The sequence below is a fragment of the Centroberyx gerrardi genome, chromosome 5 (assembly GCF_048128805.1).
Source record: "Centroberyx gerrardi isolate f3 chromosome 5, fCenGer3.hap1.cur.20231027, whole genome shotgun sequence".
In the NCBI taxonomy this organism is placed as follows: Eukaryota; Metazoa; Chordata; class Actinopteri; order Beryciformes; family Berycidae; genus Centroberyx; species Centroberyx gerrardi.
This window is the reverse complement of record NC_136001.1, coordinates 14,858,397-14,872,974: the sequence shown is the minus strand read 5'-3', so window position 1 is coordinate 14,872,974 and position 14,578 is coordinate 14,858,397. Positions and strand designations below refer to the sequence as shown.

General features: G+C 40.0%; 2 protein-coding genes across 3 annotated transcripts in view; one reads left to right on the top strand and one right to left on the bottom strand.

Moving 5' to 3' along the window:
- Positions 1-9,451: 9,451 nt before the first annotated feature.
- LOC139929715 (inhibin beta B chain) lies at positions 9,452-11,313 on the bottom strand. Its single transcript, XM_071922706.1, has 3 exons — positions 11,281-11,313; positions 10,728-11,012; positions 9,452-10,227 (listed from the first exon to the last, which is right to left on the bottom strand). The coding sequence occupies exons 2-3, from the start codon at positions 10,960-10,962 to the stop codon at positions 9,452-9,454; spliced, it is 1,011 nt and encodes a 336-aa protein (XP_071778807.1). The 5' UTR covers positions 10,963-11,012; positions 11,281-11,313.
- Positions 11,314-13,554: 2,241 nt separating this feature from the next.
- The window catches only part of r3hdm2 (R3H domain containing 2), a 67,183-nt gene continuing 66,159 nt past the window's right edge, over positions 13,555-14,578 (top strand). For both annotated transcript variants that reach the window (XM_078283681.1, XM_078283680.1), the window contains exons 1-2: positions 13,555-13,832; positions 14,181-14,233. The gene's annotated coding sequence lies outside the window, so the exon portion shown is untranslated. The remainder of the gene's footprint in view (positions 13,833-14,180; positions 14,234-14,578) is intronic.

Genomic DNA, 14,578 nt, shown 5'->3' with positions numbered 1-14,578 from the left:
CATAATGTTTCTTAAGGCTCCAGCAACACCTTAGAAGGCAGAGATTCAGAGTTCTTTGGTATTCTACTTCAACTTGTCTTCCTTCAAGGAAGATCCTTGTTGTTTACCTGAGGTACCTTTGCTAGACAGTGTTTCTTGGGTCATAGAATGATGTGCAATTCACAGTGGTGGTATGGCAGTTTGGGGCTGCTTTCATAACTCATATTAAACTGTGTCCTATGGCCAGAGTAAATATCCAGTGTCAGTACCTGCTGTGATCATTATTCCCAGATATCAGATTTTTTCCCTGCAGTAAACACTAGCTGTAAAATATGGACTCTGACTGAGGACACAGTTTGATATATTGTTAGATACCTAAAGGGGTCTTCAGGCTTGTGGTTATAGGTGGTCCAAGCTGTCAGTGTCCTTAGTACAGTCTCCATTGCTAAACATTATGCAAAAGATGTTTGATATCATGTGGAATTTCATGTCCATGGATGTGCTATTCTGTTTTCTTCAACTACATCGCCAGGTGAAGGTTTTGACACTGGAGAGGCATAAAGTCCAACATTAAGTCTAGTGCCCTCTGCTGACCAAACTGTGAAAAGACACAACATCAGTCACTATTATCTCAATTTCTCACTTTACTGGTCAACTCAGAACTTTGTTGACCAGGACACTGTATTGGTTTGCATTTGATGACAACCCAGACCAATGCCTGTCCAGATATGACATATTTCTGACTACTTTGGACCCCCTACAGTCAAAAGGGGATACCATGTACAAGGGGATCCCTTTAGGGTTCATAGTTTGTACAAGACTCAACCAATTTCTCATGATAGCTAAAATCATCGCTCTGTTGGTCTCAAGTGGTTGACAATCTTGGATTTTGAAATTCTTGGAGGTGAACACGTGAAGGGGTGAATAACCTGATTATAGTAAAACAGGAGTTGATTTAATTGGATTTATTCCCTGTAGTAAATCTGAATGAGTGAAACGCCAGGCTCATTACTTAGACAATGCCACCAAGTGGTAAATATTGGAAAGTCAGTTGACCGCTGATTTGTTTTTAAAAAATCATGACAGTATACCAGCAAATATGCTACTCTTTCTTTGGCAGGTTCATGAACATGAACATGAACATAAACATAAACAAATACATTTTAAAGTATATTTGTATCAAAGTATTTTTGCATCTTTTGAATAGTTTTGTCAAGCAATGAATATTTTTGACAATTTGCTAAACTGAATTCAAATGATGCTGGATGATTTGATTGGTTGACAAAAGATACAGTAATCTCACCACTTGATTAGGTTATGAATCATGATTAGATTATACATCATTACAATGATAAATCAAAATAAATCACAACATCAACATTATGATTGCATATGGGATATCGTAATATTATTAAATCTGGTTATTGGATTGCCTCTTACTATTTGCTGTTTAGTAATGTACCATATACTGTATATATATTTACCATCTACTGTTGCAACATTTTGCTTATGACAGCTCTCAAGTTTCCTCTACATAAATATGTTGAGTTTACAGGTTTGGTTTGGGTTAATAGGTTTTTTGGAATAGAAACAATTTACTATTTACTACAGCAGACATAACTTACTCTCTTACATTCTCTAACATTGACACTGTGAGGTAAAAACATAATCTACCACAGCTTCAAATAAATTCAAATGACTACAATTATACTTCATACAGTCTTGCATTTTCTTCTGTTTAATATAGAACTTCATCTATCCAGACAAGACTACAGAAATCAAATGACCTCTTTTACCTTGGATATAAGGTAAAAAGTGCAGCTTTATCTTAATAGTGGTAAAGTAAGGTAGTCTAATATTGTGCTAATCAAAGTTTTAATATTTACATCTTCTTGAATGTGAATTATCAATATACATTCAGCCCCATTAAATGTTCAGTATCCTCTAACCTTAATTCCTTGAATTGCAGAGTTCATGTCAAGGATGCAGGATATTGTTCTGCAGTAAGACAGTTCTGATGTAACACATAGAGATATATCAGGTAACTGGGTCTGTCGTAATGAGATCATCCTGTGGACTTAAAAGTTATTTGAAGTGCCCTGTATGTTGCTGCAAGAACGCTATCCAGCCTACATTACAGATATATTTTAAAGTAGCTTTCAATATATGATTGGGTTTAGGCTTTATGTCCATAATTTGCATTTTCAAATGAGAAAAGTATAGTATGACATTTAATTGATTAGTGAGGCCAATTGAATGCATATTGATGTAATGTAGGCTTACTTGAATTACAGCAGGTTAATAATATATTCTGTGGTTTCTCTTTGACAAGTTGGATAGCTATATAGGATATGTGTGTCACCTACTGTTTTAAGGACATTAACATTAACCTGTAAAATGTGTGAATATTTCTGACATGAAACCTGTACAATAACACCTTTGTCATGAGTGAGACACAAAAGAAACCATAGAGAGATCTCAGTGGAAGGATTCAGATAGAAGTTAGCTATAGTTCACACTGTGTTTGTGAAGGCTATACTGCATTGTGCCAGTTCACTGAGCTGGCTACGTCTTTAGCACAGAGTGACAAATTGAATAATTGAGCTCTCTGCTTAGGGATTTGACTTGGCATAATCAACAGCAAGTCTCACAGTACTTCTACAGACTCGCTTTTAAACTTGACAGGCTCACTTTTTAATTATTTTCCCAATATACACATGAAACACATGAAGATATGACAGCAGGAATTAGTAATATATAATAAATAAGTATTACTGCATGTAGCTGTTTGTGCGCTATTCTAAGCAGCCTACATAATACTGTTGTTTACTGTTGTTACCTGAGGACAGCTGAGGGAGAGAGAGTGTGAGAGCGATATCCTCCCAGATTGTCCTGTCATGACAGGACAACCTGGGAGGACGCGTCTGACTGACACCTACCTTAACCCTCCTCAGGGGATTTGTGGGATTGTGAGCGGAGTGAAGGATTAGGGCTTTAGTGGTACACAGCAATCAGTGTGTCTGTGGGTCAGTGTGTCAGTATATCAGTGAGTCACTAGGTTTTTATTTTTCCCAGAGTAGGCCAGCAATCTTCTTTCCGTTAGCATGGCCAATGCATTCACTTCCTGGGGTCACGGAGTATCCTGCCCACCTGCTGACATGTTGATACCAAACTGCCTTGCACATGCTCTAAAACCATCACACATGCAGCCACACACTTGGAGCCTTTCCCCCATGATCTTGACTTGACATAAAAAAACAGAGCTCCGTTTTAGTGATGGCTGATGGTGGGGCTTTGCATACAGTTTTCTTTTTTTTTGCACCCATTAGCAGGGGCGTAGCTAGGAATTGTGGGCCCCATGCACAGGAGGTGACTCTGGGCCCCCCTCCAGTTTCCTCTCATCCCCACACCACCATTATTCCATGTATGACAAACTATATATGTCTACCCATCCACAATGCAAACACTTCTTCACACATTCATTTACTGATCAATTATCAGAAACATCCCTGATTTAAATTATGGATTTTGGAAACTAACCTGATAGCACTGACCAGCTGCTATGTGCATACTGTCACTGGTTAGTTCAAAATCTGTCTAGGGAGGACATTTTTGTTTTAGTCTGCACTGGAAAAACCGCACCAACTTTTCATTTTTTGATTATGTATTTTATTAGTTTGTGTCATATAACACAACAGTTGCTGTATGATATTTTTGAGAGTTATATTTGTTTTCAGTGTGATAGATTTCAACCAATCCCAATTTCAAAACCAAAGGTGTATGCAATAAATGTATAAAATATTTATAAACATACACTTAAGGACCACAAAAGGCATTTCTGTCCAGACACTTTAGGGTTCCTCCTTCAGCTTGGGGCCGTGGGTAGGCAGTACCCCTATTCCCCCCACTACGGCACCCCAGCCTGTTAGATGTTTTGGTGATTCACGGTGAACTTGACTGCACCTAGGAGAAGTGGGAGAGGAGGCGCAGTATGGGTGTGTCAGTAACAATCAATCAATGCAGTGCAATTTTGGTGACAAGGATTGTGCTTGCGTCTCCCACCTGCTCAGACCACATTCAAATTGCACGGCGCAGGTGTGCTTGCAACCAAAGACCGCACCAGGTGATTTCACTGATTAGCACACCTTCAACCAGGGGGGAACTAATCAATGAAAACACCTGGTGTAGTCTTTGGTTGGAATGAAAACCTGCATGCTCTCGCCCCTGCCTGGCACATGATTGCCCATCCCCGTCCTAAGACCAGGGGTACGTTCAAAGTTTGCACTGTTTTGCTACGGTGCAAAATTTTATCCAGTTGAACGGGATGTTTGCTCATAAAACCCCCTTGCTTTCAACGCACTACCAACGCACTACCGTTTCCTTTTAAACGTCCTGTTTGCTACGTTTTGCTACGTTTTGGGGCAATTGAACGTGCCCCAGAGCAACACGTTAACCAAATGTGTTATCTCCTCCCATGCTAATTTAATAAAATCTGCCCTCGCTTATTTAAGGTGCTGTATAGTCTGCACCTCCTGCACAAGGACATCAGTTTCCTTTTGGGAGAAGATTTTGTGTGTGCACTGCTTTTAAAGGGGAGAAAAGAGGTGCTTTGACTGGTCATAAAGCCAGCCATTGAAGCCAGGCCCACCACACCTACTGATAATGTATTCCTCCTAATCCAACCCCGTTTACAACTGCATCGCAATCGCACCACACTCTGTAGACACGTAACATGCGCCTGCGCTCTGCACTCTGCGCCATTGATCCACGACAATTTAGCCGAGAGTCATAAACAATTATACTCAATCTTTGTGTTCTTCTTCTTGTTATTAGTGTTGTTGATGACGATAATATCCATTAATAAGAATAACCACATCAGGCCACATTATTTTTTTGTATGTAGCTAATGGTAGTATTTAACATAATGATGAATTTGGACCACCATACCTGGTACCCCAATGAATCATGTGAAAAAGTGTCTAGAATCTTGTGTGCACATTATAAAACTAAAATTACTCGAGTATATTTCAGGAATATGCATAAACATTTTTAACATTTCTAACATCAGTACAAGAGATACTGAGGTTAAATTGTTCCATGCTGGATGTTAGCTCTTCAGGATCAGTGTTGGCTTTACTAGTGGAGTTGGCAAATTCTGGCACCAGAGGACCTTATGCTATGACCTAATTTTTTTTCAAATGCAAGTAATAGGTTTTGTCAATTGATCATTAGGAAATTCACTGAGAAACAGTTTCAAAAGTGGTTTGTATTTAAATAATTGCAATTAAGTGCTGCAATAAATCTCTACACTATATCTGTTGAAAAAAACCCTATGTATATTAGTTATTCCCTCCAAGTTTAAATGGTAGTTACTCTTGCAATTTAGGAATAGCGTTGCCCTTTGCAGTGTTTACAGAGCAGTGTACATTGTGCGCTGTGTAATGATTTGTGGTTGCATACTCTGTATGAATACAATATGAATGCAACACGTCAGACATGTTCTATAATGTGAAAATAAATAGTTTTACCCCTTAATCAATGCTTTATTACAGTTCATAAACTTTATCTACTGTGACCCAATATGTGTGTGCCAAATTATCACCATATGCAACTTCACCTCAGCAATTATAACGGCAACAGATGTACTTTCTCTGCAGCTCATGATTTATCTCTGTTATCCACTCGTACCAAAAATCATTGCCAAAACGAAGTATAGAATACAATCTACCATTATTGTTTCTTAGATTGTTTACTTCTAACCTAGTGTCTCAGCTTTAGATTGTGATCAATCCCTAATGCAAATGCGTGCTATAATGATGAATACATGCCAGGGGAATCTGACAACTGTTTACACACCAAACACAGACAGTCCATAAAACCACTTCCACTATTTGTGTGAGCAAACATGCCCTTTGCCTTACAGACAGTACCACGTTTTTCATGGAGGCTAAAATTGGAAACTTGATCACTGTGTTTTCAAATGCAAAAAATTATTTTGACTTATTTTGATGTATTTGAATCATTTGTGCTGAATCAAAATGCTGATGCTTAAAGGAGCATCTTATACAGTTACATTTATATTTTGGAAAAATTCACTGATGTTGGCTGTGACAAGAAAACAAGACAGAGGTGTTTGTCCTGTCCCCTAATTTGTGACGTCACACTGATGTACAGTTTCATTGACAATGAACGGGAAAAAATTGAAAATGTGACTGTGAAAAGCATCTAGGAAGATCTTCTGGGGATATGGTTACATTTTTCTTGGTCAAAACTACTGTATCATAAAGTTCAGTGCAAGGTGAAAGCCTAAATAAACACTCTACACGTCCGCATACTCCCATTGATAAGCACAAAAGTACCTACTCACATCTTATAGCCACAAGTGTTAAGAGAATAGGGATAGAGTTGCTCATGTTCACAGATATTTATTCAGTTGTCTTCGGCACAAAAAAAGAACAGTGTTCTGCTCTAAGGTGCAGGGAGCTTAAGTGGAGAGATGAGATGGTTTAAAAAAAAGTCCCATGGAAATAAATAATAGACATCGCATATGCAGTATGAATTCAAAACATTTATTTATTTATTAAAAATATATTTGCACTGTAATCATGTAATTTCAGGACAAACTATTTACATTTAATTTGTATTACAAAGTATTTATTATGCATAAAATATAGTATAATATAAAAAATAAAGATCAGAATTACTCATTTCAATTGATACAGAGTTCAAATGCTGGCTCCATTTTCACCAGTTACAGTATACAGAAATTCCTGCATCATTCCTGTGCTCTGCAAATATATACAGTACCACACATTTAAACACAACTACAGCTAAAGAAAACAACCTGATTGACATTTGCTTTTTGCTGTTGCATTTTTTAGTTAGTGCCCACCAGAACTACAAGTAGTAGATGCTTCAAGCAGAATTTGCTCTAAAAATACAGTAGGGTGATAAAGTGCTTAGTAAACTATGTTAGGATGGCATCTCAATGTCACATAGAGTCCTGGGACAGGAAGTGCTTGCAAAATAAAACAAATAAACAATAATTACATTAATTTGTTGTCTGCAGGTTTGAACAATAAGGTGATAATACATGGGCAGCTTTTTGAGGCAGTAAAGTCTGGCGATATTCAGTGTGGATGGCGAATGGCGACCATGTTTGTGAGCTATTAGGGGAAACCTGTGATGAAAGATGTTGGTCATAATTGTTTTCAAATTGGCCATCTTCATTGCCTCAAAATGTTGCCTGTGTATCATGGCTGTACAATACAGTGGTTAAGGGCCTCAAGCCATACAGTTTACCACTAGAGTAAGGATAATTGCCACACAAGACACCATCCAGAAAGCAGAGAAGATCTTTGACTTCTACACTGCTAAGCTTAGTGTAAACTTAGTTGAAAAGACAAGCTGAAAGACAAAATGTTTTTAAACCAAATCATTATCAGCTTACCTTTGCCTGGAAAGCTTATGATTTTACATCATCCAAAAAAACTTTAGACTTTGAGAGATGGGAATGCCAACGTGCCCATTGACCTACCTGCCTCACAGACCTTCACATTACCTGACACTGAAGCAATAGCTAAATGTTTGCTCATGCTGCTGAGAAATAACCTTGAGTTCATGTCATCAGCCATCAGAACCCCAGTTGCCCAACTGATTACCTGAGTAAATAATACAGTGGAGATGCTGATCAAACACTTTCATCATGTATGTAGCATCGGATAAGGTATGGACAGCTCTCAGGGCGGATTCCACTGTGCCGGTTGTCACTGTTGTCTTGTGTTGCATTCACACAATCACAAGAATTGCTTCTAATCACTTCACAATATAATGACAACGCTTGTTGAATGTAGTACAAAATAATTCAAATTATGACCATAATATAAATAAACGTTGATGTGAACATCATGTCACAAGTCTACACAAAAGAATGCATTAGTCAGTAATGAGTAAAGTAAAATGAATATACTCATACTGAGTGAAGTATAAATATGAATATAGACTTGATTCTCTTTGTACTTTAGACGTCGTTTTTACAAATGTCTGACTTGATACCAAATATCCAAGTTGCACTTGTACTTCACAAATCAATGTGGAAGGCACAATTTAAATTTAGGGATATTTAAAAAAAAAAAAAAAAAAGTTCCAAAAGCCTTACTTTAAAATGGCAGCATTTAGGCAAGGTAAGGAAAGGGGCAGAGTAGCCTTGGAAATACAATAGCTCTGTAAAACAATAAGCATTGACAGATTTTATATAGGTGGACATTGTCACTGCAACACAAAACAGATGGAAACAAAGCCATTGTGCTTTTTAAGAGCTAGACGTGTTGTCAGTTCTACTCCCAATTTCCTGAGATCCATTAAAATCTTTACTGCATCCTTGAACTGAGTCCCAGCAGCAATCGTGAAGTACAAAATAAATATATATGAAAATAAAATGTTTGCAGCTATAAATTTAACATTGGATTGAAGGCTTTACATTAATCTCTTTTCACTTTTGTAATGTATTTTTTGTATATATTCCTCTGCAACTTACTTCTAAATAGAAAAAATATAATATATATAATAATCCTGAATATCGACCCTGTCTTTCTGACTTCAACACTCAACTGATTGTAGGCACTGAAATTGTGTTCCAGTCTTTAAAATTGAATGGATGTGGTTTGTTTTTTGCCCAGAACTGCTCTAGACATACTGAACATTACATACAAGACTTCACAATTTAAATGCAAAATTATGATGCATGACAAACAGTATGATTTCAAACAGTAGATTCCATCTTTTCTTGTCATCATCGTAACTGCCTCTCATATAATATTTCTTATTCTTTGTGCCATACCCTATTATTAGGTTGGCGCAATCTTAATTTGAAACGCAGTTGTCATAGTCATAGTTGTCATATTTGTGTGTGTGTGTGTGTGTGTGTGCACTGCTAAAAGGATGTGTGAATTTCAACACACCTGTGTCTCTTATTTGGGACAAAACAAACTTGTCACTTGTTAATCTCAATACAATATATGTTAGAAACAACATATGTAGAGTTCATTTCCAAAATACTATCTATCCATATTGGAGAAAAAAATCATTATTTGAAATTCATCATTCAATATCTATGTCAGTAGATGATCCAGTCTGTAAAAGCATTGTCATTTTGTCAACCAAGGACTTAGATTACCTACTATTTTTTTTTTTAAAAGTGCCATGATTTCTCTCAATTTTGTACAATCAGTAATTTTGTAAGAGAATGTATCACTTTTTTCCAAATGGTAGACATTTCATATTTTGTAGCCAAACTTCAGATGTTGTGTCAGAATGAGTTGAAAAGGAGTAAATTTTCACATCCTTTGTACATGTGTTTGTGTCTGTCTGCCTGTTTATAACGTGCTTATGATTCTTTTTAGTTCTCTGCATAAAATAAATGCAAATGTGCATTAACTTAACTCCTCCTCCTCTCTCTTTCTCTGTCTCTGCTTTATGTGCATCCGCAGGACTCCACTATCATGTCAGGGACGTCTGTTTTGACAATGCTGTGCTGTGAGTTGAAGTACACCATGGAAAGGGGCCGGCGCTCGGTGGGAACGCAGCACGACGATACGGCCGTGTTAATGCCATTGACTTTCAGCAGGCTGAAGACGCTGGCGTGGAATGAGGAGGCGATGCCCGGGGAGCCAGACAGGTGCTGGGGGCACTGGCCCATGCAGTAGTTCATATGGTAACCCTCGGGAGCGATGATCCAGTCCTGCCACTGGATATCCTTGAACTTGATGTAGAAGTCCCTCTTGCAGCACACGGTTACATCATCACCACAGCGCAGTGAGCGCTTCCTGAGTACGTGTTTGGAGCGGTCGTCACGGAGACGCACCTGGGCCACCAGGAAGGGCTGGTTGGCGGCGTCGGCGGGGCTGTCAAGGGAACAAAGGTTCTTCCCATCCTCGTCACAGCTCACCTCCAGCCGCAGCCGGTGCTGGCCTCCGTCCAGGAAGGCCTGCAGGGTGCGGGTGATGGGGATGGTGTGCCAGTTACTCTCCTGCACCTCCAGCATCTTCTCTATCACCAGGGTGCGGTTAGAGCCTGAAACCCCACCGTCTGCGGAGAGGAAGACCCGGGCGGGGAGGCGGGAGTCCCGGTGAGGGTCCTCAGAGGAGCGGGCGTAGATCCACAGAGAGGACTGGAGCACCTGGATACTCTGGCCGCGCTCCTGCAGGAACTGGAAGGTGAGGCTGAGGCTTGGTCCATCACCATTGTCATCTAGACCAGAGACAATTAAAAAACAACACAGATTGTGGATGTGTTGGTTATTTTGGAGATTGTGAACTGTTTCACACAATCAAAGGGTCAAGTCATTTTAGACTAATTTCCTTGCTTGCAAAATAGAATTACAGTTTTATGTAAAAATAAACATTGTTCAGGTCAAACTGCTTCCAGCTGTAGTTAAAAGCAGTTTTTTTCTTTTGACTACGTTATGGATTAACAATGAACCTTAATATTTTGCTTCCAACAACCAAACAAGCCTTGCAGACATCACCTGCTATACATAACAAAGGTATAATCTGCATATTGAGGACAAATGATTCATCTTCAACCACTTTATAGGCTAGTACAATATCAACAAGTAGTTAAAAAGGCATATGGAAGCCCTGACCTCATTCTGGGTGTATTTTACGCACTGACATAAAATGCGCTCACGTAGGCTTAAGTGTTTCAAGAAAACCCAGCTGTACAATGTAAACGATGAATGCCAAACTTACCTATATCTGCAAAGCTCACTATTTCATATCCTTGGTCTTTGGTTGGTATATTGTTGTCTAGTTCAAGAGTGCCATCCTGCCTGACGCGTCCTGAGTGCAGTTTGCGCAGCGCAGTGAGGAGCGCCACGCGAGGCACGGTCTGAGTGATGTTTGGTCTCTCTTTCAGGTGTAACTTGTCCAAGATTTGTTGCTTTGCAATTTCTATCATCAGCCTTTCCTCGGCGTCCTTCTCCATCGCCGGCAAGCCACAGGACGCGCACCCCGGGGAGTCACCAGCCCAGAGACCTTTCAATAGCAAAGATGCCAACAACAAAAACGTTGGAAATACACAGGACGGCACCATCCTGGACTCCTTCGGTGAAGTGAATAAGTGCATTTTGTGGTCGGCGTGCGTAAACGAACGAATAAAAATCTTGAATCCGTGTTTGAATCTGTTTCCCTGAGTTGTTCTTTGGCAGTCACAAGTTTTCTCAAATGTTGTGAGAGGTCCTTGTAGCTGCAGGTGGACACCGTGAAGACAGGAGTTGAGAGAAAGGAGTGGTGTTTCACCCACCTGATGGTGGAGATATCTGGGGTAATCCACCAAAACTGGTGACACGTTGGAGGGACGCACCAATGAGCGTACCGGGGCATCGAGGAAATTACTGGCAAAGCATCTCTCGCCCTTTCACCACACACACACACACACACACACACACACACACACACACACATACACACACACACACACACACACACACACACACACACACACACACACACACACACACACACACACAGTGGGAGAAAGGAAAGGGACGGCAATGACACAACGGAGCAGCAGTTGCGGTGAAGGACATACTGTGTCGCACTCACCATGTATTAATACTGACAATAGCTTAAAGCCATGACTAATTAGCTTGGTTTAACATTTGAGGAAGAAGCAGGCTATGAAGGCTGTAGCCTATACGTATCACAGCATACACACGGGACGGGCAGCGCCCAGTGCCACGTTGCCCTCATTTAGTCGTACCGATTGACAACGGAACACGCAATCTGCCACCATTCTGACCGATCAAAGTTGAAGATCCGTGCACTTTAACCCAGTTACAGATATCTACGAGCCTCCTAACCCAACAATTAAATTTCACTTGGAAAGGTGCTAAAATGGCTTAGGGTGGGGACCGCAGTTTGAAACACGTTCTGTCATGTTCCCTGCAAGGCAGCATAATATAGCCCAACATTGCAAACTGATGCCTCGTGCGTGTGTGAGTCAGTGAATGTGTGTGTGTGTGTGTGTGTGTGTGTGTGTGTGTGTGTGTGAGAGAGAGAGAGAGACAGAGAGAGAGAGAGAGAGAGAGAGAGAGGGGGGGGGGGCACTTTTTGTCATGGTGCTGTCTGTACAAGACTATTCAAAGAGCTTTCACATGTGTATGTGTACCTGTAGGTGAAAAGTTCAATAGCCTGAGTCGTTGCTTTTGTAATCGTGAATTGTCCAACGCCCCCCCCTCCCCCCCCCCCCCCACACCACACACACACACACACACACACACACACACCCCTAATAGCCTAGGTCATCGTCCTCTCACACAACCAGCATGAGAAATGGCAGAAAAGTTGGCTTTCCTTGGTGATTTTTTTCCCCACAACTTTGAATTTATTGAGCCAAGGAAGGCCAAAACATTGGACATCAACGCTATTTGATTACCCAGATCATTCCCAGGACAGGTTCAGTTATCCCAACTTTTGAATGTAGGTTGGGTGTTAAGGGAAAAGTAATGTAACGTGTTTATTCTATTTCTACTTTCTATTAAGTAATTACTTTTGAGAGGAGTACGAGTAGCTAATAATGACACATTCTTTTTGAGTGTATACTAGTAAGCAGAGAAAATACAATGTAACATAAAAATGTGTGAATAAGTTTGGCGCCAGCTAACATAAGACATTATTTGATAATCAGATCATGCGAACTTGTCCTGAACAGCATAGGTAGCCTATATGTTTTTGTGTTTCCTAACGAAAATCACTATAATATTCCTATAAAGTTAGTGGTAGGCTACTCAGTGGCAAGTTTATTGTGACCTTATCGTATTTTATGGTATGTTTTATACCCCATGATAGCCCTATCACTATACAATTCATATACTATTCTTAGGATATTCCTCTTTGGTATTTGTACAGTATCCTTCTGAAATGTAGGCCTATAGGTTGACTGTAGGTGTTTTTGCATTAGGAATGAATAGTAGTACTTGGCTGCCGACATGTGGAGTATTTTAGGAACTACAATAAATTAAAGTAAGTAGGTATATAAAGTAAGAGTAAAGTAGGCTAAGCGTAAATTGAAGTTTCACTGCACTCAACTGCCCTCCTGTCTGGTTACGAAAATGCATTCGTCCCCCTAAGTCACGTTATTTGTAACCTACTGAGCGTGGTTATAAAGAGATACAATTAAAATAAAAAATCAGTTAGGCCATATGCATCCAAATAGTATACCTTTCTACCCTACCTATCAGACTGATATTGGTTATTACACATATAGGCCTACATGTTTTGATGTTTTAGCCTATGTAAGGTATAGAAAAAGCCTCCGTAAAACCCCAGATGTCATTTAGCAGCTTCACCCTTCTTCGATCAATGTTTTCAAACCATGCATGCAAAGACGAAATTTGTCCAATCTAATAACAAAATTGGTAACTTATTGACAGATGTTCAGATGCCAAAACCTCTGGCAGTTTTTACATTTAGTGGCCAAACGCCTGATTTTGCGTAAAAGTTTACTGTATCCTGAACGTTTCCCTGCGACTGTCAAGTGCGCCGCTGACGTAAACTATCAGTGAGGGGGAAAAAAGTGACGCTGACATAAAGAAGCCGGAGCCGAGAGGGGGAACAGCGTTTTGTTTCTTTTTTTCTTTCATTTGGGTCCTTTATTCTTTGGTGTTTTTGTTATTTAGCTATATTACTGTAACGATTTCGCGTAGCCGTTTAGCTTTGACTGCCTTGGCCCGTAACGTTACTAGCTAGCTAACGTAAACGTTCATGTCCCTCTTCTCTCTCACGCGGCGCTGTTTTGACAGTCGGGGTCGCAGTGGACCATCACAAGCTAGCAACACCATTATATTAGCATCGGTAAGTCATTCGGGGAGCTAGCTAACCATACCAGCTAGCACCTCCTATTTTGAGACCTGTCAGTGCTGGTACAGTTTCATTACGAGGTTGACCTCACTGTAAATATCTGTTCCGTTGTTGGCCAACCAGCTGTTACTCGCTTAACATTAACGTTTGGTATTGTTAACGCTAGGTAAGTTACCGTACACAGAAAAGAAAAGGCTAGCTAGCAGGCTAACATTAGCTAGGTAGGTGGCTAATTATACTCGCCGGAGGAAGCAAGCTAATGCCGTGAGCTAGCTATTGTTAGCGTGTGGGTTAGCTAATGTTTCAGTCGGCACTGACCACATTACCACCTGTGCTCCACAGACACAACTTGAAGACTTCTCCACACGGACTCGCTAAATACAGCCAGCAAAACGGTGAGCTGAACCTCACTAATAACTTTACTTGAGGTTGATTCCATAAGTTAATCCTTAGTCAGATATATAACGTAAGCTCCATCTTTCAAATCCATGTTCCCCATTCCTGTCATGAGATGGCCATGTTAACGTTATATCCATCTAGCCTTAGGTGGCAGTCCTAAAGTCCTCATGGGAAACAGGTGGATGCGTTGTCTTGACTGCGTGACTAAATTATTGATTTAGTTGAATTAGTGACTTAGTAACTATTCTTGCCTTATGATCCAGGCGTGTGTGTTCAGTGGCAGTCAGAAATTACAGCCAATAAGGTGTTGATGTTATGACAAGGGCAGGTGGCAATAACAA